At 36.7% G+C, this 24,948-nt stretch overlaps 1 protein-coding gene across 4 annotated transcripts in view; it reads right to left on the bottom strand.

The window, feature by feature from the left end:
* Nucleotides 1–24,948, bottom strand: part of LOC106155907 (unconventional myosin-XVIIIa) — a 58,796-nt gene that overhangs the window by 21,093 nt on the left and 12,755 nt on the right. For 2 of the 4 annotated variants that reach the window (XM_087000792.1, XM_087000794.1), the window contains exons 3-22: nt 20,635–20,838; nt 20,043–20,219; nt 17,076–17,286; nt 16,691–16,833; nt 16,419–16,519; nt 16,162–16,222; nt 15,766–15,910; nt 15,197–15,332; nt 14,781–14,900; nt 14,211–14,403; nt 13,736–13,825; nt 13,191–13,335; nt 12,853–12,873; nt 11,517–11,682; nt 10,873–11,056; nt 10,396–10,606; nt 10,039–10,139; nt 9,428–9,493; nt 3,805–3,933; nt 3,171–3,314 (exon numbers count right to left, since the gene is read on the bottom strand). In XM_087000792.1, the coding sequence (XP_086856918.1) occupies nt 3,171–3,314; nt 3,805–3,933; nt 9,428–9,493; nt 10,039–10,139; nt 10,396–10,606; nt 10,873–11,056; nt 11,517–11,682; nt 12,853–12,873; nt 13,191–13,335; nt 13,736–13,825; nt 14,211–14,403; nt 14,781–14,900; nt 15,197–15,332; nt 15,766–15,910; nt 16,162–16,222; nt 16,419–16,519; nt 16,691–16,833; nt 17,076–17,286; nt 20,043–20,219; nt 20,635–20,838 (2,748 nt within the window). Of the gene's footprint in view, nt 1–3,170; nt 3,315–3,804; nt 3,934–9,427; nt 9,494–10,038; nt 10,140–10,395; nt 10,607–10,872; nt 11,057–11,516; nt 11,683–12,852; nt 12,874–13,190; nt 13,336–13,735; nt 13,826–14,210; nt 14,404–14,780; nt 14,901–15,196; nt 15,333–15,765; nt 15,911–16,161; nt 16,223–16,418; nt 16,520–16,690; nt 16,834–17,075; nt 17,287–20,042; nt 20,220–20,634; nt 20,839–22,631; nt 23,028–24,948 lie in introns of those variants that run through there. The other 2 variants (XM_087000795.1, XM_087000793.1) reach the window with 2 other exon arrangements.

Genomic DNA, 24,948 nt, shown 5'->3' with positions numbered 1-24,948 from the left:
TTTCACCAGTCTCCTGCAAGGTTTTTTCTGTTCTAGTGTATTTTGTATGTGAAGTTAAGCAGAACTCCACTTCTATTCAGGTTTTTAAAGACTCAGAGTAATCACTGATCAAACAACAATGAATGCGGCATCAAATTTCTAAAGGCGCAAAGAAAAAAATCGTCCTTTCTTTTATAAGTGCCATATTTCCCAAGGTTGAGGGTGGCAAGTAATTGCTTTAGCCTGTTCCAACATAGAAAACTGGTAAGAAGAGCTTAAAATGAGTTGATGTTGAGTTAATACAGTGGTTTTTATACCAAATATTGAACTTTTCCTGACAAAGACTTGTTTGCTCTAGCATAGACTTAAAGTGTTTGTGAATTTCATAATTTCATCATTAGTCATAAAAAAGAAATGAAGGAATCGATTCCTAAGCAAAATACTTAACAGTCACAAATGCAAGTTTTCAAGTGTGTTCATATAAGTGACTGGTCAAGCTTTAATCATTTTTGTTTCTCTGTGAATTGACATTTTTGATGAAACATTTACCTATGCTTTCTACAATAATATATACAGATTTTATCATTTTGAAGTGCAACAGTGTTTCTCATATACCATCTTACATTTTAGTCTTCTCATTTCTCATATACCATGTTACATTTTGTCTTCCTCAAAACTAGCTACTTTTTAATATTAGGTGTGACCAATTTACTGGTTGAAACAGTATGTTAAGAGTACTTGATGTGTCTCTTAATTAGTTCTCCCTTGTTTGCAGTATTTGTTAAAGTATGGATGTGCCAGTGTCTTTGTAATTCTATAGTCGCTGAACACAAAATAAGGTGTTTGGTCTATAACATATACCAGTGTGTTGGCATTGCCAGGCTCTCATTTCTTAAGGCCGGTGATAGGGTTAAATACGCTTAAAATCATGTTTTTGAGTTTTTTGTGTGTTTATATTAATAAAAAAAGTATCTAACGTTGGATGTAATAACTTTTATGAATTTGCATCGCAAAATGTGTCTTTTGATGAGTTTTTCAACCGGCACGCGCCCCAGTCAGGCTGACAACTAAGCCACGCCTCTGTTACTAAGGGCCGTTGCCATGAGGGGGTCGGAGCACAGTTAATGAGTTATAAGCCGATTACGTGTGCGGTAATAGGTCATAAGTCTTACATCAGCTTAGCAGCGAAGAAGTCTAGCTAGTATACTATGGGGAAGAGAAAAGTTCGTGAAAGTCCATTTCCAGAGGAAAGAAAGAAAATTTTGAAAGAGAGTAGGGCCTATGCGTGGCGGTTGGGGAAAACCGGCCCTATTTGTTCAGTCGGATAACTGATTTCTGTATACCTAATAAATGGGTGAAAGAGTTCGAATCACCTAAATTAATTGACAAATGAAAGGAAAATCGATAAATAAATTTTAAAAAAATGCTAAAAAGGATACTTTTAGCCTAGCTCTTAATTTTTGCGATATATATCGGCGAGCGTATCTGCGACACGTTACGAAACCGGAAATGATTGTTGGTCGCCGTTTGCAAAAGGTAAACTTAATGTTGACAAAATAAAATTTTATTCTCCAAGATATGATATCATGGAGCTTGAGAGACACGCGAAAAATTGTGATGTGAATGGCCAAACGAGAGAAATCCAAGCAAGGGTTGACAGCATGATTAAAACAATAAAAATAAAATCACATGTTAGCGGCTTTGCATTTTACGATGTTTGGAGAAAAACAATTTCAAAATCACGGATCAAGCGGGAAGAAAGAGTTCAAAATGTATCCAAAAATGAAAATCACAAAAAGACACCGAAAATAGTCAAGACTAGCAGGTAAAAAGCAAATAGGGTCTAAGTGTCATGTGTGTAAAAATAAAATATTTATTCAAAAGCCTTCTCTCAGCCACTTTTACCGCTGAATCTTGTGCAGCTGAGAGTCTCCCCTTTATCTTAGCTGGCATTTGAGAGAGACCGCTCTGAAGTAATCACTGGATTTTTCCGTTGATCTGACGATTACCAAGTGCCGTGCAAAATAATCCTGCAGCGTTACCCGTCAAAAAACTCTTATTAACACAAGTGACGGCCACTTGCTCTCGACAGACAGTTTTATCTGATCACTTTGTCGATAACAAAGAAGGAATCTCTCAGGTAAAATTACTCGTTTGCCGAGGAAGAGCCATTGAAACTTTTAAATGCAACTTCACACCTCTTAATTGCGGTTAAACGTAATCGCCTTTGTTAGCGCTTCCTTCTACATATCCTTGACACCCTACTGGGCATCACTAGGCTAGGGCCCTCTCCAGAGCTGTCAATCAAAATGGCGGCACGCTTACATGCCTAACGAGTGGTCGGAAAATGTAACAAAAGCACGATTTTCTGCCCCTTCAAAGCACCCAAACAAAATATTTTTAGATGACAATAAGCAATGGTTCCATCTGATCGTATAACCGATAACAGGTAAATTTGCCAGCTAAGCATTTGACTAATAAGCCCTGTTAACCAACCTGTGAACGTTTTTGGCTGTTTTAACAGCTTTCTATATTGACGAGATAAGTGAATCGCTGCCAAGTATATCTCACTATCTGAGCAACCGATCGTTACAAAAGTTGCACCTATTGTTGTTAGGAATGTGGACTACAGCATGATATCAGGGGTTTAAGAGGAAATTGTTTGTTTGAAAGTTATCGCCTTTTGAAGTGAATAACCCATTGAAATATGGGCTGATTTAACGTAAAAGATGATAAAATCAAAAGTAAATAGTTTAAGACAATTCCCTGGTACCGCGCTGTAGTGCTTTCACCCAGCTTTATGAGGCCTTTTGAATCACTTGAATAGCTGTCTTGGTTATAGAGAAAATCCCAATACCGAAAACGGCATTTTTCCCCTCAAATTGGCGCCAGAGCGTCATCCGTTGGACACTGTACTTAATCCCCGTCTTTAATTGGCCTTTTGGGAAGTTTGTTTTAATTTTTTATAAAAACTTATAAGCCCAGGGCTTTGTTTCTATGACTTTGGTCCTTTTACTATTAGTGGCCTTAATATCCCTATATTGCACAGTACATTGTGTTAGATGTGCAGTGTGTTGGATGTGTCAGTATGTTAGGTGTACAGTGTGTTGGATGTGTCAGTGTGTTGGATGTGCTGACCAGTATGTTAGATATGCAGTGTATTACTGTGCCAATGTATTAGGAGTACCCACCTCTCTGTCCTTCAGTTCTTCCTCTGTCCTGTGCACATTGAGGACAGGCTGCACCTTGGTGTACAGCTTCCACCAAGACCACTCTCTGATCTGCATGAACTTTCTCACATTGCGCTGGATACACTTGATGGCAATGTGCTGGACCTGGGCACAAGGGGAGAACACATGAGGTGCACTGAACAACACATTACATATATGTAGCACCTGCGGCACAATATCACCCAACCCTTCCCTCCTTCAAGTATGATATTATAGTATTCTGATGAAAGAGAACATAATGAAAAGCAAAATCTATGAGATGGTTCTGAAATTTATGCTTTTTGCAACAATACATAAAACACAAGAAAAGTAGCATTCTAATCATGAAAAAATTGATAAGTTCACTGTTAAAAACGAGCAATTTTCACACAAATGTCACACAGATGTTTTATATTTTACGGCTGTATCTTTTACAGACAAAGGCAGCATTTCTGGTCTGCATTTTAGTGAATACAGGTGAGATAGTGGCAAAATGACCATTAGTCAAAATTAGTTTTCCAAAAACACTTCAGGTGTTATTTTTGGGAATGTATCCTGTAACCACTCAAGGAACACAATTCCAGGTACACCACAGTGTCACAAAACATGCTCCTACCTGTAACTTCTTGACTCTCTGTCTAACCAGGTATCCTCTGCAGAACTTCTGGAATGCTATGACAGTGTCAGCTATCTTTCCATCTCTGGTATCCTCCAACTGGGCAAGTACACCAGCACGGAAGAACACCTGAAACAAAACACAAGGACTACATTTACCTTTCTGTGAAATAAGTTTCTTCATCATGTAATGGTGATAAAAATGCCATGTCTTATAGGTAGAACAACAAAGTTAGTCTCTTAAGAATTGATTTACTTTAGAATGATTTAATTTTTGTCATCTAATTTACCTTATGTTATTACTCAATACTACAAATTATAGTTTCAAGATATTCCAAAAATAAAACCTAGTGATTATTAAGTTTATTTATAAATAAATATAAGTTATCAATATCATATAAGTATCTGAAACATTTTTATCATCAATCTACAATTATTGATAACAATTTTTTCCTGTCTGCCGTTATAATTTTCTGTCTACCATTACAAATTTTATTCCATTAAAAATTAAATAATTATCATTTCCTTGACCTTTCATGACCCACCTTATTAGCATCAAAACTGGATGGAAATTAAAAGATACATGCTTCAAAAACCATCAATAATTGATCTAATTGTCTGGTAAAATATGCTCTTCTGTCATGCTACATTAAGTTTAGATCTTGCCAAGTAAGTCAGATTCCCTGTCTCCTAGTATAAATGAGTATGTGTGACATCACACCACCCTGGGTGTGTCTGTACTACAGCCTGCTGTGACACTGACAACATATGGCACACTCGATACTCTCAGACCTCACATTTCATTTACACATTTGGCTTTTCGATTAAAACACAAAAATACAGTGGGCTGGCGTATTTTGTTGTATGAAGCCATGATGACAAAACTGAAAGTGGCATCTTTGCTTGATCTTAATGTCTTCTTTTGTTTATTCATCTAATTATTCTTTCCTTTAAAATTAATTTCCAATAATTTTAAATGGGAAATCATGTTGACATTGCCATTCTATGAACACAATACAGCCTGGTGTATTTCTATATAAGCTTAGCTGATGTAATTTGAAGCCAAATTTTAAGTAGTATTTTAAGTGAGAAGAACCCACATAGGAAAGTCCCACACATTTAAATACAGCTTACCCTGCAAAACAAGCAGCATACATGGAAAATTAGGAGAAAATTGCTTCTTAATCATCTGGGTACACAAATTTCAAGTAGCATACCTTGCAGCCATTAAGAACACTCATCATGCAAAGTTATTCATCAAGTTCTCAGAGAGGAGACCCTTTTACAATAAATCAACTTTTGTTCAATTCTAAAGATCATAGTAAATGGACAGTACATTTAATTACTGTAGGCAATACCCAAATTTAGCAAATCAAATGTCACCCCCCCCCCCCTCCCCCCAAAAAATGTATTTATTTGTCCTTTCAATGGACATAAATTTGGGCAAGTAGTGCATTTATTATAAGGATGCTAAAATGACATGAGTGTGTTTCATTTCTAATTTCCCAATTTTCAATCCAAATCAAAACATTTCTAGCACCTGCAAAAATATTCATTTAAAGTCCAGATTAGACAATATTCTTTAAAATCTACAAATATATCTCAAGAATGGGACTGCCAAATATAGATATTACTTTCATTTTTTAGAAATAGCAGTGCATGTCATGCTTCTATTGGGACAAAAAAAATCTGAAAAGCAATGCATAACATATGGTGCCAAATGTGGATAAAACTCAAGCAGCTATACTGCTACAAAAAGGTCATGTTCCACAAACGGAGGGATACATGACACAACCACCATGTTAAAACCCCAGGAACTTATCGCCTGCCCCCTATGATTATTATAACATCATTAATGCTTCATCTGATCCTCCGGTATTTTATTTAACATTCAAATGAATAAATCCACTGGCCTAACATTCATACTGTAAACAGCGCCTTGTTTATATGTTTGTTTTTCCATTCACGACCTGGCCATTCTTGTTAACAGTAACAACACTGGACCACAGCAGAACTGCTAGGGAACTTTGTATGGCGGTTGTTTCTAGGCCTGGGTAACAACTGTTATCAGCATGATCCAATCTCTCCATCTCAAGTACAACTTCAACTACAGTTAAGCTATTGTGATGCTCAATTCCGTCTGTCAATAATGGTTTGTTAGATGGGAAATAAATGAACTCTTGGGGTCAATAAAAGTGTGAGCATCAAATATTAATACCCTTTAATATCTATATGTATGTAAACATCATATCCGTTTCTTTAAACAAAGTTCATCTTAAAAGATATGAAGGATCTATGAACATTCACTATTCCTTGAGATATGCTGCATCATAAGGGTTAGATTCATCAGCATTTCCTAGTGGAAAAAATACTGCTTAGTACATCTTCCTCTATATAATGACCAATCAAAATAACTCTTTGTTTTCCACACACACAAAAATTCATCATCGAACAATATGAAAAAGCTGATAAGATTTCCTGTTATAACTTTCTCTTAAAACTCAAGTGCATCTCCTATCTGTTTAGAATACCAAACAGGAGACCTCAGAAAATCAATTGAAACAGGATGATAACCAAACCGAAAAACTCTCCAGAAATTTTTGCGTACCTCGCTCCTGTAGCTCCCCCTGGTGCCTCGAGACAGGTGATATTCACATCTGAACCTGGTCACAGGTGGTATGATGTACACGGTCTGGACCTCACCCCCACCCCCACCCCCAACCTGACCCTCCCCACCACACGGCTTCCCATCCACTGTGATAGAGTCATGAAAAAGAGAACCCATGGTTCAATCATGCTTGCTCAAAACTGCAATACTGATATCCTACTCCTTGCTGCTCCTTGGCTCATCCTCTTTTTTTTTCACCCTCTTTCTCAAAGATTATTTCTACTGAATCACATCTCAAGTTATATGTCAGTCCATATCTATGAACTGAGGCTTCAAGTTTTGCCAACTCCAGTACTGGTCTGCTGCCACGGCCTGGGCTAGTCCACTGCCACAGCCAAGGGATGGCAGGTAGGGCTGACTTTAACAATGTTGCCCTTAGAATTTGATTTACACACAATTGCATTACATGTTTGCCTAATACCTGGTCAAGTGCTGTTCATATATATACCACATAAAAACCTTGCTGAGACATTATGCTTGGCTTGTGGTGCCTGCAAATAAATTTTGATTATATCTAAACATCAACAGTTGTGTATTAATCTCTCCACAACAATAGCTTTGTGGCTGGTATTAACTCACATTTTATTTCAGCAATGAAAGATATCAGGGTAACAAATTGCATAAGTGAACTTAAACCTGGACACAAACTGGGGGTGAAGATACTCATGTTCAAGGATGAGTATCCAGTTCTAAAAGCCTCCTCTGCTTTTAATCTCCCCACCTCAGTAAGAAAGGTCCAAGCGTAAGAGTTGTTGCGTGACTACGGGCCACAGGTTTTCTGTTACAACTCCCTCCCAATGAGACTTTATCATGCTACATCAATACAGGTCCACCCAGCAGACTGGGCACTGTGTCCTCTACAATCCACTATCTGAATCTATTATCACCTTTATGGAAAGCTTCCAAATTGTCATTTTGACTCCTTATGTACCTCACACCAGTCATTCAGTGGTTATACCACTTGACATTAAGGGGACTCTGCTGTGACCCTCCCCCCATTTACTACCCCTCTATTATAACACTAATATCTTTGGTTCTCTTTGACAGAAAGATCCATTACCCAATCCATGTCTGATACCATGTAGACATGAGTTTTCAAACAGTGGGCAGGCATTTATTTTTTCTTCTTGTAATGTGAACAGGATTCAAGATACATTAGTTTTTTTCTGTCCAGTCCAGCAATGATTGGACCAGATGAAGGAATTGCATGTGTGTTTGGAAGTGAACTATTGATTCTTTCAGGTCTATTTTAGGAACACTGATGATGGCAAGACATTATTAACATCCTTATATACCTGAAACCAAGATAATTTTCTACCATTATCACTGGGTAATACATTTTATTTTTCATGCAGTGATGAAATATATATCTATATATATTTTTAATGAGACACACTATATTCCCTGCCACAACCGCTTGGTATAATTTCATCCAGTGCTTTTTGTTGGATATGTTTTGCCAAATTTCATTTTTTTAACACGAACCTCTTGCATGTGAAAAAGCAAACACATAGTTACTACTGTTGATTTTTTCCCTGCGTGTGTGCATGCATGCTCATGTGTGTAAATCACCCCAAAATGTTCAGACAATCCTATCAAAAACAAATGTGGCCCAAGAAGAAAGCACCTGTAGTATTATTTACTATTGTGACCATTGCCAAATCAGTTGCATCATAAAATGCTATGGCACCAGCTGTCATGCAGAACTACACATAACAACACACAGTCAGGAGGTAATAGATGTGGAGGACATACATATTCTGCACATTACTACATATCACTACAGTCTGGAGATGCTTTCTGTCATGTATATCCTGCCATGCTGAGTTAACACCTATTCTACCTCCAAAACTTAGCTAGAAATAAGTATTGGTAATTTGTTTAGGTCATTACAGTACCAGTTTAACCGAATTCAACTAAAACATTTCTCACTTATCTATCAATATCTTCACTTTATCAACTACATTATTCTAAAACAGAAAATTTTGTTTAAAGCTGAAGTACTGTCAGCCATAAACTTAAGTTCACTTGTCAAATAAATCAACACAGTTCACCACTACTACAATTATTTACATTAACCCATTAATGTACTTATATTTACTAACTCAAGATCATGAAAATGACCCATACACACACCACATCACATACACACAAGGTGATCTCTAAAATCATTCATAATCTTTTGAATAATTGCCTACCTTACCTTATTATATCTTATACAAGATAACTTAAGTAAAAGATAACTCTTATGGCTTAATGTCTACTGATTATGTATTGAAATTGTGCCTCTGTGCTCAACAAAACAGCCAAATAGCTGACTACACAGCAGTAAGCATACTGCTGGAGACCTGTCAATCACCTGTCAATGACACTGTTCTTTAAAGGGATAACAACTGTTTGTAAGATATCCATATTTCACAATAAATACATTGTAAACAACTCATAGAAATATAATAAATTCCATTTTATCACCAAAATGGCAGTTAACGCAATTATTCTGGAATTTGTGCTTGCCAACACATCACGTGACCTCCATAGATGGCTACACTCTGTAATAACCTCTTAACAGATAATTACAAAAAATCAAACTTTTTAGAAAAAAACAGGGACTAAGAATGGGTTCCCACAGATTTAGATCGATCCATCAGGATCGACCTAACTCCCTGGGGGTTCATGCTAAATTGCTGTCAGCCGAGCTCCCATGAAAGTTAATTACCCCCTTTCAGCTTTTAGTTGACGGGACAGACATTTAAGCCAGCTAAGTTGACAGCAGTCTGGTGAGACTCCCCAAGGCGATAGATCGATCTAAAAATCTGTGGGAATGCAATTTAAGTTTGACTGTGGGAATGGATTCATTAACCATTGGTAAGTATGGGAAAATTGTTCTTTACCCCAGGAAAAACTATTTTTGACCAAAAGGAACAGTTGTTATCCCTTCAACTGTTCTTTAACTTACCTGACTGAGACCTAGCTTGAAGTTATTCTTCTCCACCTCACAGAACTGCAGGATCTGCTCCGAGACCTTTTTTAAGAGAAAAACATGCAACCAGGTGAGTACAACCAGGTACGAGACCATTGTCTCCAATAACACCACTTCATACAACTCCATGATACCAAACATGTTGACAGTGTTGTAAGTGTGAAATGACCAGAACACACAGTGGTTTCTGACATATAAACAAGCTTGTGAACATGTGTGAACGGCAATATTGATGATTCCAGCTGGTGTGAGGGCATATGGTTTGTGGTTACACCTCAATCACATCAACACACTGAGGACAACATATTCTACTAACATGATATACAGTGGCTTGTACACGGTAGTAAATGACAGCGTGATAATGACAAAGGACTTAATGTTTTAATATTATGGAAACTTAAAAATTTTAAAATTTATTGACATCATCCACTACTTTTAAGGATAACAGGAATTATTAAATACTTCAAACTAATACACCAAAATCTAATATCATGGATTTTGTACTGCACACTTGAAGTCAAAATATTAAAATAAATACAAGACCATATAAAAAAAGAGAAAAATTTCATGGTAGAAGGGCCTCCTACCTGTTTCTCATCTACTGTGGGTCCATTGGGTCTCATTTCAGGGGGCAGTAACACCTCAAATCTCTTGTGGAACTCGGCAAACAGCATATGGTCAGGGAAACCTGTTGAAAAGACCAATGTGTATACAGTATTATTCTGCCTGTGTATTCTATGACACCACAACTTTACGTATATACTTTTTTTTTAATTGTCTATTTTATAAATTTGTGAATTTTTACACCACTCTAACAATGAACCCAAGCCTAAAAACTCCATACAACACTTGACAGGTCCTTTTTTCACCATCAATATTCTCAATCAAAATTTTCATTTAAATGCTCATGTATTTTGATAAATTCATCTCATCCATATCTCTACCTTGTCTGTGTATCCTGACAGCTTCTAATATCTCTGAGCCTCTGATCTGGGCTCTCACTAATGGCACATCTAACATGGAGTCCTCAGCAGTGGAGTTTTTATTTGGCAATAGAAGGGAGGATTTCTGCTCACACAGGCCAGCCTGGGCGTGGGGCAAGATACAGTGGATAAAATGGAGCTGGCTGCGGCGTATGGTTTCAATCACAGAGTCCTGGAGGTGACATGAAAAACGTATGATATAATATGAAGAGCACTCTATATCCTGACGTGTTTTAAGGGTGATTTCAATAACAAAACATTTTTTTTTACACTATATGACAAATTAAAGTATCTGCTGCTGAAAATCTATTCAGATGCTAAATAACAAATCACAAGAATTTTAACATAAAAAAACAGCTATTATTCAGAAATCTTTCAATATACAGTCAACAATACTATTTGTAAGACATGATAACCAATGCCTGCATTTTGCCTTACCGCTTGAAATTTAACTTGCAAGCAGACGGATTTTCTTTTGAGTCCTGCTGTTCCACTGACATAGCCACGCCTGATGCTGGACACTCTACGCAGTGCAGTGCTGCCCTCTATCCCAGCCACAGAACCTGTGATCACTGTGGAGATGGGGCCACGAATGGTGGAGAATAGCTGGGTGATATTAGGTCTGAAAGAAGAGAAAAATATATTGGGTTAACAATCCATGTATGCTACTTGAAATAGCTTATCAGCTAGACCAGCTCACAATATACATTAACTTCTCAGATTAGCAAAAATAAGAAAAAAATTAATGGGGCAACAATCTCATAAATCATCAATTGTACAATTATTTCAAAGAAAATTCAAGTTATGTACAGAATTTTTTCCCAAAATCTACAAAATCAAAAACCCTGCCAAGTCTTTCACTCTTAACTTTTTCAACTCATTCAACCCCTCTACTCATTCTGACATCCCCAACATACACACACAAGAAAACAAAAATCTGTAAAACTTTCACTTTTATGTCATATCTTCTTCAAACTTCATACTCTTTTCATCATTCCCATTATGGGTATAATACACACACAATTCACTTTATTTCTGGTGAATACAAAACCAACATTCCCAGTCCCTGGTGTGATACATACTGTTGTGAGTCCAGAAGCACCTGGCTGGCCATCTTGGTGACGGGGTTCTCCCTGCACACCCTGAGCCAGCCTGTGGTGTTATACTGGACTGGAGTGGTGCCCCTCATGTGCTGCAGGACAAAACTGTTGTTAGCTGAACCCTTGGTCAGCAGGTGGTCAGTCATGGCTGAAATAACACAGACAGAGGAGATGTCAGGGTCAGTAAAGAAGTTTAGAGAATGGATATGGGTGTAACAGTGCTGGTGACAAATGTGCCAGAGATAAGCCTGTGACAATAAACCTGTAGCATACAACATGACTGTGTTCTGGATGTGTTTGTTGGGATAGTGACTTCAGGCACTTCAGTGTGATATGGTTTAAATAATGACATATGAAGATAATGTAATTCGAAACTTTGTTGAAACTGACTTCTTACGGCAGCAACATAGTGCTATGCATTTTTCAACTTATGTGAGAATAATTTTATCATTTATGGTTAAAAGTTGAGGATACTGATTTTCCGAAGCAAGTCTCGAATTAAATAACATGAAATATAATTGCTACCATACTGAAAACAAACAATATATAAAAAGATATCAGCATCAGCTTTTCTTCCTCAGTATCCCAAGGCTCAATATGTCTTACTTGTAATACTAAGCTATATTGTATCAAAGAACAAACTCGATTTTTCAATATCCAAATAAAGATCAAAGCATAATACACACAAGGGTAAATAATGCACTCTGACCACAAACAACATAACATGCCTTTGTATAAGAAATAACTTGGTATGTATATATGTACACTATAAATGCACTGCAATCTAGAAAAGCATATCATGTTTTTAAATGGCACAAAAAGCTGGAAAATGATAAAGAACTGAAAGAAGAAGGCACTTCATCAGGCAACTTCCACTGGATCATTGTACAACACTCTATCAAAGTATTGTGACAGCAACATCACAACACTCCATAGTCATTATTAGCGCAGTAGTATCACAGCAGTCAGTCACACAACTGCTGCTGTCACAACAGTAACATGCCTTTGGTGTAATCTTCCCATGTGAAATAGCCAACTGTTTATATCAAATACAATATAAGCAAAGCACAGAGTTAGCAGTTAATATATAGGTGCCTATCAAACTGCATCACAAATCACAATCACCAAACAAAATGTCAGGATGGGAATGACTACAATGCTATAAGTTAGTTCTACAGTCATATCAAATAGCTAGATTCCAAGATTGACAGTGTTTATAGTTATGCCATACTGTGACATCATTACATGCAGTAAGTGTGTGTGAGTTAGTAAAGCAATCCATGCAATGATGCAAATCATGATCAGTCTTCAAACTTACCAGATGTTCGTCTCTTTTTCCCTGTGTAAACACAACATACAGTTCTATCATAGGACACCCATAGCCACAAAGTGGGAGAGTACTTAAATTAAATCATTTCTACAGACTACCTAGTTATTTTCATCATTTGATTTGTAGTCTATCCAAAAACTACTACATCATAACTAAGTGCTTCTCTAGACAGATGTATGATGTAAGTAACAAATAATAACAAATAAAAATGTCCTAATCTATAGCTATAACTAACTGAATGTCCTCAATTTGTGACAGCTGTGAAGACGTTTTATCATGAACTAGGCGAGGACTGTAAGTGGAAACAGCTGTAACATTTTCCTTACGTTTCTCTTGTCCTTCTCCGTGATGCATGAGAAGCCTCTCCATGAAGGAGTCGTCTGTGGCGCCGGGAAAGATGGCTTCTTCATCCAGCAGCCACAGCAGTCCGCGCTGCTCATAGTCACGTAGATCATTATTAGAGGCTCGCACCTGTTGGGAAACAAAATATCAATAGCAATGAAACATTTTAGGCAAAACATTCAACTTTTTTCATGTAGTATTACATGCTATGATTAAAAGTAGCCTCATGTTTTAAGGACAAAAAATGCCAAAATGCTGAACCTTCACATAAATAGAAAAAAAAAAGATGTTTCTCTAAAACTAAAGGAAAAAGTTTCCATAATTTTTTTTCTTTCTACATTTTTCACTATTGCGGTAACTTAACCATTGGTGAACCATTCATTAAAACATTTTTTTCACTATTGCGGTAACTTAATTATTGGTGAACCATTCATTAAAACATTTTTTAAAAGAAAAACACATCTTTCATAGGTCCATTTCCTGCAATGGCAAACTCCACTATGAGTACTTACTTCCTGTGTGTACTTACCATACTCTGGGTGGACTGCCTGTCTATTGCTTCCACCAGAGCTGCAGGATTGGCTGAGGACATGGCATCAAAGTCACAGTCTATGTTTTCCTGTAAAGCATAAGGAATAATTTCACTGATTCAGTAAAACACAGGTTAGAAATAACTGGCATATTTTAATTTTGCTTTAAGAAGACATGCTCACTTATCTATAACACAATGATGATAAGTACAATGAAATGACAGTGGGATGATACTCAATTTTTACATTAACACACTATATAAAATATTAAGTCTACGTGTTCCTGTAAAACATAAGGCATAACTCCATTCAGTAAAGGAAGGTTAGACATAATTGGCATATTAAAACCATGCATAATAATAATAATAACACAATGGTACTAAGTACAACGAAATGACAATAGGACAGATAAATTTTGACAAACACAGGGTAACAATGTCATCCAGAGCACCCCGTGTAACCCATGACACTTACTTGAGCAAACCTGTCCTGCTGGGAGGTGAAGGTGTTGTCATGGAACAGCAGTTGTAGCCTCTCTTGTATGTAGTTATGGCACAGTTCTTCAAATGTAGCACCTGTCTGCCTCCCACAGCTGGCAGGCACCTGGAACCCCGGGGTATCCAGGATGGTGATGGAGGTACGGGTACGGTAATTGGAGGACAGGGACCTGGAACAAATACCACCAGCATTTTAGTATGAACAAGGCTTGTGGGTTACAAATACTAGAAACTGTATTCATGGTCTTGTGCCACCTTCATCCAGCATTTTCTTTAGCATATTTTTGGAATTTATGTATAATTTTTGAACATTGAACTTTTTTCTTATATAGTATTTTTTAAAGATTTATCATTCTCAGCTAACACTCAGAAGTGTCCTTTCCAACGTAAAGCCAACTAACTTTCCAAAACTTTTGAATACAAATTTTGAAAAAATACTGATAAAATCTTTAAGGAAAATTATTTCTTCATGCTGTCTAATTTATTGATCCATAACCATATTAACAAAATGTCACCAGTATACTACAAACTGTCTAATACAACATGCCTGTTGATGAGGGAGACCACAGCATTAAAGGCCTCAGCATACAATCCTATAACAAAACCCTCCAAGGCCTCCAGGGCTGACACTGTGATGTCTCCACTCCTCTCTCCAACTGGGGACGCTCTGAAATATAACAATATAGGTATAGGTATGTGAAGTTGAACTTGACAACTATAATATAATATAATATATGTCTAAACGAAATCCAATTCTTGACATGTTGACAAGCCTTTCATTCAAGTTTAGCCTATATTAAGTATTTTCATTTTAAATAATATATTTTCCAGAGTTTCAATCCAGTTGGTTTAGTTAAAATCATTATCTGATGATTACCTGTATAGAATGGAAACATTTCAACTGAACTATTAAAACAGGCCTATAGCCAGAATGTGTCCAGGCCATACTGTGGTGTTCCTCACCTGAAGGATGCCCTAGGGAGAGAACCAGTGGAAGGACTGAAGATATTCCTGGACAGCTCCTCCACTGTGGTCCCCAGTAAACTGGCAGCCTTCTGGGCTGAGGCTGGCTTGGCAAAGTGGTGCCGGTTGTTTACACCTATAACACAGAGATATAGTATTCAATAAACCACCGTGTCTAAACATTTATGCAGGGGCGTAACCAGGCATACGCACGGATGCACTGTGCGTACAATTTTTTGAGCCAACCATGATATCATTCTCCATAAATTCAGTGTATTTTTATATAATTTATAATCGTACCTGGGAATTTTCAAAATCTGTGCGTACAATTTTAAAAGGTCTGGTTACGCCCCTGTTTATGTACAACAGGCAATACTATAAAGAAGTGTTAGTAGCATGAAGTTAAGCTACCATGGATAACTGTTGAGTTAGCAAATTGTGAAGGTAGGTATTTTTTTATCTACTTAATAAAAGATAACTTTATTCCTTTGCCATGAATCATTTGTGCATAAAAAAAGTTTAACTAATGTCTTCTATCTTTGTTGTAATCCTCAGTATGGATAGTTTACCTTTCATAGCCCCAGCCACTCCCAGGTGGTATATGGCAGCTAGCACACTGAAGATGGCTTTGGACTCAGCCTCACTAAATGCCAGAATGTGCATGGCCTGGAGAATCTTTGCCCAGTGCTGTGTGGCTTTCTGCTGGTCTTCAGTCTGCAGGGTAGGTAGAATTGGGATAATATTTAGACTCAAAAGAAGTCTTATGTAACCAAGATAGCAATTTCTAACATTAAGTGATTAGTCACACACGAAAAAGGTTGGAAACTAAACAAATCCGTCTTTTCTTGTAAACAAAACTTGATAAAATGCACATTAGAAGTTTAATGTAAAAGTACTAAAACCAATCTCTAATAAGGCAAAACTAAAAAGTTATTTTTGTGCTGGAATGCAATTTTGTTACCTACCCTCTGCAGTGGAGTCATGAAAATGTTGTATTCCTCAAGGTTCTGGAGATGAAGTTCACTCCTAAAACACAACACAAAACAAACCATAAAATATATAGCGCACTGTCATGTCTAAAACAACATCAGTCTGACATTAACATTTTATACTGAGTCTGTGCAAGGATACATTTTCAAAAAGGAGTGGGAATGGGGGGAGGGACAGAGGGAGGAGAGAGAATGAATGGTATGAATTATCCTGTCTTGTCTTGTTGACCCACCTTAACATCCCATCCACCCCAGCAATCATCTGGTAGAAGATGTGGAAGGTTGGCTCTCCTTCTGGTCTTCTCACAACACGAGAGCGTTCTGGCAGCAAAACCTGGAAATTGTAAAACTGCATATAACCTCAACAACACTTTGCAAAACCTTTTAAATTTATACTGCTATTATTGTACTTGCTTGCTAACTCAGAAAAAAACATACAGACACAGAAAAATAAAATGGTAATAGTATTTTCTTTATTTGTTAGGTCATCTTTGTGTCCACTTACCTGTATAGAGGCTGCTGCTACCTGGCCAGACACATCAAAGTCCAGAGAGGTCATCTGTGAGTAGCGTGTGGCATTAGTGTTCATGATAGTTTTACTGTTACCAAATCCCTCTAGCAGGATGGAGGCCGCATTGATTTTGTCCACTAAAATGATATAATTTTTGCTACTTCAAACCTTACAGGTAACAAAACTATACTGGACATCATGATTGATTTATCATACATATACATTTATGTCAAAATTGCCACTTTACAACTAAATTTAACAATACTCCCTGAAATCATTCTACTTACCTGTACTAAGCTTACCTATATATCCTGAAAAAAATTGTTTCCAAAAAGTGACATAATTATTTCAAATCATTACTCATCTTTGTCCTGCTTACCTGTGACTACATTATTGATGCTGCCTGCGGCTGTCACTAAATAGTGTAGCACATGCTTAGCATTGGTGGTCTTCCCACTGCCACTCCTCCCCACAAATACAATCGACTGGTCAATGCCCGTCGTCTGCATCTTGCGATACGCAATCTGAGCCGATGCATACACATGTGGAGGCATGTCTTCCTGTTTACAACCTCGGAACATCTGAATAACCTGAAGACACACAGAGTAAACTTGTCATAAGGTGTGAGAACTATTTAGTTGGACAGAATCCCATGACAGAGCATGAAGTAAATTAAAAAGACTGAAGTGAAATCTATCTATTGTTAACATCTCAAGTTTAATGTTGTAAAAATCTTAAGTTGTTCACATAATAATGCTAATTTTTGTAATATCTTTACAGAAACAAGGCAGCAAAGCTGTCAAATGTACAGACAAAAAACAGAAAATAAAGATGCAAAAAAGGTCATTTTGTCAATTTTGATGCAATAATAAATAATGCTTATAATAGCACTGTCAGTCAACACTGAATTTTACTCTTGCACAACAGGTAACATGGTCAATAACAGGAGCAGACCCAGAGATATTTTCTGACAGTATTACAAAGTATCTATGTTGATCCATCCTCCATTTTGATGGTCTTCCAACAGAAAAAAATAGATACCAGTCAATGTAAACTTAATAACCTGACTGTCTTCCGGAAGACCCAGAAGATGGTCTCAATCCACCCCTTCAATAAGATTACAGTTTCAGGACCATGAGAGTTCAAATTCACATTATGAAAGTCTCAATATTTGAAAAATGATGACAGTGCATAAAATAATATTACATAATGTTTAAAGACATAAAAAACAATACAACTGCTTATGTAGAAATACAGAAAATGTGCAGAGCCCCAGGCAGATGAGAGTTACAAATGCAAGTGTTTGAGAAAAAATTATAAAGGAAAACAACAAAACTAGAAAAGCACTTTGAGAGTGCAGACCTCTGCCAAGGCAGCAATTGTTGATTATTATTGATAATTGATTGATTATTGATCCGGACCACCACCAAAAATTAATCATTGTCCTCTTTGGCCCACTTTCGACAGTTCCTGAAAATTTCTGCAAAATCGGTCCATAACTTTTTGTGTTATGTGGATGACAGACAAACAGGGGTGAAAATATAACCCCCTTGGCAGAGCTTGAGGTAAATATAATTCCAATGAAGATGCTATTCAAACTTTTAACCTTCCAGTTTGATATATATATATATATATATATATATATATATATATATATATATATATATATATATATATATATATATATATATATATATATATATGTATATATATATATATATATATATAACTTATTTGCAATAATAAACAAAATTTACCTGCATAATTATCACTGCTTCCTTATTATTAATCTAGCAGAGAGCTTTACCTTTGGGAGTTTACAGGGAAATATCAACAAGTGTGCTTTACGTAATCTCATTTAATGGCCTATTAAAGCAAATGACTTTATAACTCTCAAATTAATCTACTGATACCCAAGGGTAATTTACAGACTGACCCACTCAAAGGTCCTCAGGCCCATAAGTCACACCTTAAGCAAAGCACAAAACCATAATGCCCAAAATAGGAGACTACCAATCCTGATGCAGTAATACATTATGTTTAACTGCACAGTCAACATCAACTTATGCACAACAGGTAACACAGACGAAAGTAAAAGCATAAGGCTCCAGGCCCATCAGAGTTCAAGTTTATACTTAGAAAGTGCCAGAATGAGAAAAATGAAAATTTCACAAATGAAATGGGCTTATTTCCATTTTTAACACTTTTTTAATATAAAACAAAATAAACAGTTTACTGCCATTTTTATATGACCAATGAAGAAAATTGATGAGATGGGAAAAGTATCAATAGAACAGTGTTAAATGTCCAACTTCCTCCATTCTGAGATTCTGAACATAGTGGATGAATGCATCTGACAAACTGCAATGATATGAGTTTATTTCCATTTTTGACACTTTATTACACAATACATGATAACAAGTTTACAAAATCAACTAACAATGTTGTAAAGATGCAGGAAATGTCAAACAAACACTTTTACGTATCTTATTAATTCAATAATGAGACTGTTAACATGCCTAAGAATTGAATGTAAGGAAATGTGAAAAAACAGCAGAACTTCTAAAATAATGGACTGATTATGCTGATTTTCAAACTCAACCTGCGTTTTAGTAAGATTGGCCCCTCCTGTGAGTATAATGACAATTGGCCAATCTGTTTTTCTTATATTGTGTTATCAGTGTTGCATATATACTGAAAAAAGTGAAAAAACAGCATAAATTCCCTATAAGTGACCCGATCGTGCTGATTTTCGAACTTGACCTGCCTATTATGAATATTTATCAGTTCTGTAAGTTTCAAGCCAAAAGGTAAAATGGTTTTCCACTTATCGTGTTATCGGTGCTGCATATATGCTGAAAAAAGAGAAAAAATAGCCTAAATTCACTAAAAATGACCCAATCACGCTGATTTTCGAACTTGACCTGCGTATTATGTATATTCATCGGTTCTGTAAGTTTCAAGCCAAAAGGTAAAATGGTTTTCCACTTATCGTGTTATCGGTGCTGCATATATGCTGAAAAAAGTGAAAAAAACAGCATAAATTCCCTATAAGTGACCCGATCATGCTGATTTTCGAACTCGACCTGCGTATTATGAATATTCATCAGTTCTGTAAGTTTCAAACAAAAAGAAAAAACAGTTTTCCACTTATCGTGTTATCGGTAAAAGTGCACGGCGACGACGGCAACGACGGCGACGACAGACGCAGATGACGGCTATATGTACAGACACATCTGTGTCTGTACATAAAAAGCTTCTATATTAGTGCAAAATCAACATTTTAAAAATAAAAGGTGAACATATTTCAATACAAATTAAAACGACTACATAATCCATGGCTCACCTTTTCAGAGTATATAGAGAGTGGGTGTGTGGGGTTGACCACCAGGAGGGAGGGACCAGCATATGTGTGGATCAGGTTACTGCCATATCTCTGCCTCATTGTGTGCAGGACACCTGACTCATTCAGGTACCGCAGCGTGGCAAGATCCTCAGCACGGTCAAACACTGGCGGATTGCACTGGAATAAGAATGAGTTGACAGTCACTGCATTTACTACAATTGCCACCTCTCTGGTTTGGTTTTGATTTAAATCATAAAGGCAGCTATTTTCTTGTGTAAAAGTGGTATACCATCATTTACATCACAGACAGATTTATTTTCCAAGAATACAGAGTCATCAAAGTAACATCAAAACATCATCTTTTTTTAATCGACAACATAAAGCTATTTTGTGAAATACTAGTACAAATGTTGATATCACACTAACAATGTGAGGTTCTTCCAACTGGTATTTTATTCTCAAACTAAATAAAATACAAAATTACTATTTTTATAATTGTTTCTAAGCCATATAAATTTTTGGATTTTTGTAAAGAATTGGGGTTAATTTCCATTCATTTTCATCAATATGTATCATTTAAAGAACTCCATACCTTTTCTACATCATCTTCATCCACTTCCAGAACCTGATCTCCATGTTCCAGCTTCACCTTACACTTGCCTTCTCCAGTGCTGCCCTCTATCTTTCCTTCCTCCTTGAGAAGCTTGGCAGCAGCAAATCCTCCCCTGTGAACCAGCCATACCTGCTCTGCCTCCAGCCACGCCTTCTCTGTGGCTATCTGGTCTTCTGACTTGGCCTGGAGAACAAATATAAATATAGTGCAGCACTCCATGAAATTGGTGATCTTTTCAATTATTTTCAATGAGGTAATTCTGTTTCAGATGTTTTTTTTAAACAATTTAATGAATAAATAGGAATCTGATGGTTTTGTATAGGTGTCTAAAATAATAAGAGACATCAAGCATAACATATAGCTATTTATAAACCATCCTTGGTTCAAAATAATGAGACAGATTTTAGAACCACCAGACAAGACATTACAACATGACCCGATGGCAGACCTATGCCTTTGAAACAACTTGCCTGAAGCATAAACTTATATATATATATCTGACATAATGCAAAAGCAGACATCCCTAAAGCTTTGTCAGTCCAGGTAACTTACCTTACTTTCCATAATTATCTCATATACATTCACACAATACAAGACTTTCTATCAACTGAATTTTAAACTCACACAGTTAAAATAAAATCACTTTCACATGACAAGTGAGACATCTGTGCAGGTACTAAGACTTGAGCACATTACAAATCCATTAGCAGCTCCACTTGGAGGATCACACAAACCCAGAGCATCACATTTAACTCATAAATATCCATACTGTGGGCCCCTTGTGGGCCCTAAACACTGGCTGCAAGGACAGAAGACATGCTTGCATTTACAATTAACCTTTGACAGCATGCCCCTCTAGGAAGTAAGAGTTCCTGTCCTTGGTGAGACAGATTGACAGTTCACTGCCTGCAGCCTGCATTCTTCAATGATGAAAGCGTATTTTTATCTCAATTAATTACCTAACTGACCTTCAACAAATGTGCCAATTGTTTCCGCAATAAAAATCTAATCCAAAAACAAACAGCTAAGCTATGCTTTAAATCTTGAAAAAGATAGACATAAAACCTCAGAAACAATAATCCGTATACAGTATGCTTTTTTGCCTTTAGTTAATGATCCACTCCTTTCCTTATATTTCCTTTCCACAGATGTGTAATAAATGCTTTAAAACTTAGAGAAAAACCTCACAATTACTGCAAGGAAAATTGAAAAAAAAAAAAAAAAAAAAAAAAAAACACATTCACAGGTAATCTGGTCATTTAGTTCTCATGACTTTGGGCAATAATCAAGGAAATCTCACACTAGTATAGGAGTCACTGTTTGTTGTGGTATCTGCTGTGTACACCACATGGACAGCACATGGCTGCCCACACTCTTCAAAAACATTCCTGAGATACTTTAATACATACAGACAGTGGAACAGAAAGTGACAGATTCACTTAAAGGTTGGAACATTCCAATTTTGAAAGTCATTATCTTTTAAAGATCAATATACAATTCCACATCATTGTTTCTAATAATTTTTTTGAAACTTGACTAATTCTGGTTTCCAAAAATATTTCAAAAATTTAACCCATAGCTATGGACAATTCTTTGTTTTTTTAAGGCATGTACATCTCACTCAAACATTAAGGATTTCCTTAAAAGCTTTATACACTGCAACACATGGTGCAGTTCAACAGGTTGTTTCCACAGCCAAACTAAAAAATCTATTTTTTCCTTTCCTGATGGTGTCATGATCACTTCAACTGAACTTTTCTCCTTGAAACCTGCTTAGCATACCAGTTGAACTCTCTCAAAGATTATTTCACAGTTTTGCTTTGAGATTAGGAAATTTTTGACCCCTCTTTGTATTTCTCTGCTCTCACACACTAGCACAATTACGTCATATCAGCCCAGTCATGCAGGCTGCTCTTAAATATCCCTCTTATGACTTGAGACTTGGAGAATTCTAAATGCTAAAAAAAATCACCTACCACTAAAGGACAGTTAAGACGCATGAAAAAACTGGAGACATATCTCTTAGTATCCTCATCGGCATTTTTATCCTCGCTCTTGGAAACAACTACTGTGTTCTTGGAATTTCTGTATGATATTTCCTGGGACAGCTGAACAGTTTTCATGGTGAGCTGTTTGTGAGTGACCTGTCTCCATCCTCCAGAGTGTACTGCAGCCATGATGCAAAATGTGTCACACCCAGCAAGTCCCTGATCATATGAATCCTATACCACCCCAACCCAAGGCTGCACCTTATTCTCAAGATTCACAATATTTCCAACTGCGCATCTGCAAAGAGCTTTGTTCCACTTCTGAGACACAAATAACACTTGTAGGTAGTACGTACAGAAACTGGCAAACAAAGCAACTTTTTCCTTCTGCCAAATTAACAAATCTTTCCTGGTACCTACTCCCCAAGCTGTCAGTGCTATAATTGCCCTCACAACAATGTTAGTCAGAGATGAAGATCAGAGATCATAAGATCAACACCAGAGGTAGCTGCCAAGTAGAACTGGTGCAGACATGTGATTCTGCATCTCTTTCAATTAAGGCTGACAAGTCATTCCCGGGCAAGAGTACCTCTAGCACTGAGCTTTTTAGAAAGGCACATGTATACTGCACTAAGCCCCCTTTCCTTTTCTTTTTTTCTTTGAAATTATGATATCCATAAACTGGTATATAGCTGAATGCCCCATCAAAGCTCTGTGTACCACCAGCAAAATAGGAAATGTGAAATGTTCTTTTAATGGGTCTGAAGGGCATACTAGCTTAACACAATCTTCCTACTTGGGCATTTTTTTATACCATGGTAAATTTGATTTGTGAGATCAAGTTAAGCAAGTCACTGCAGTTGTATAGGTATAAACCTGTCAAGTCACATTGAAAATTAAAGCACAACCTTGTTACTTCATATTTATCTAGAACACATGTTTGTTCTGTTGGTATCCCGACCAATACTAGGGCACTGTTAGGGTAGAGCACACACAAAGCCTGCTAACAAACCACCTGACCCACGACTTGGGTAGACAAGAAAGCTGTGAAATCTGGGAAGACATTGCTAGTACTACTACCCTGGAAGGAGGTATAAACTTTCATGCAGGCTAATTTTATGTGTTGATTTCAGAGCTGAGTTTCATTATAGGTAAATGCCTGTCAGAAAGACAAATCAGGCCACTCCTCCAATAAGATAAATAAAACTAGAGGATCAGAGAGGCGATACCGCCTCCGGATATTGTACCACCAGCTGGAGTAAGCGCATTCGTATGGACCCCCCCCCCCCCCTCCTAAAAGGGACACCATCACCAGTCTGGTGTTTGACAAGCTCTATAAGATGCAATCAACAAGAGTTCTCAAAATATGCAAAAAAATATGACTAAAAATGATACAATCAAGCAGATTTTTGAATTGACTTGCATTTTCATACCCTTGATCACTCCTGTATTCTCTAGACAGAAGGCCTATTGGTTTTCCTTGAAATACGTTGTCAATGGTGCATATATGCTGACAAAAGATAAAACCTAGGGGAAACAATGGGGACATCTCTGCTAGATTTAAAGATATGAGAGGCAAGAAAATATGCAAAGCTCAGTTCATGGTGAAAAAGTAGGTCAAAGGTCAATTTCAATATCATAGTATATGAATTTCTATTCAAGTTCAATAGCAACCATGGGCATTTCTTTGCCAATTTTGCAGATTTAAAGGCCAGAAAACATGCAAAAAGCAGTTCATCATAAAAAGTAGGTCAAAGGTCAATTTCAAGGTCACAGATTGCTAGTGTACTTCCTATTCAAGTTCAATAGTAACTATGGACCTATCTCTGTCAGTTTTGAAGATAAAGGTGAACGAAAATTTGCTAAGTTCAGTTCATAGTAAAAAGACGGTCAAAGGTCAATTTTAAGGTCACAGTAAATTGCCAGTATATGACTTCCTATTTAAGTTCAATAGTAACTATGGACCTATCTCTGCCAGTTTTGGAGATAAAAGGGAAAGAAAATCTGCAAAGTTCAATTCATGATGAAAAGTAGGTTAAAGGTCAATTTTAAGGTCAAAATAAATTGCCTCTAATGACTTTCTATTCAAATTCAATAGTAACTATGGGCGTATCTTTGCCAGTTTTGGAGATAAAAGGGAACAAAAATTTGCAAAGTTCAGTTCATGGTAAAAAGTAGGTCAAAGGTCAAATTTAAGGTCATAGTAAATTGTCAGTATATGACTTCCTATTCAAGTTCAATAGTGACTATGGACCTATCTCTGTCAGTTTTGGGGATTAAAGGGAACGAAAATTGGCAAAGTTCA

This window comes from Lingula anatina, chromosome 1, assembly GCF_051362555.1.
Source record: "Lingula anatina isolate TDL-2025a chromosome 1, LinAna3.0, whole genome shotgun sequence".
Lineage (NCBI taxonomy): Eukaryota > Metazoa > Brachiopoda > Lingulata > Lingulida > Lingulidae > Lingula > Lingula anatina.
The sequence above is the reverse complement of the archived record's forward strand: the minus strand, read 5'-3'. Positions and strand labels throughout refer to the sequence as shown.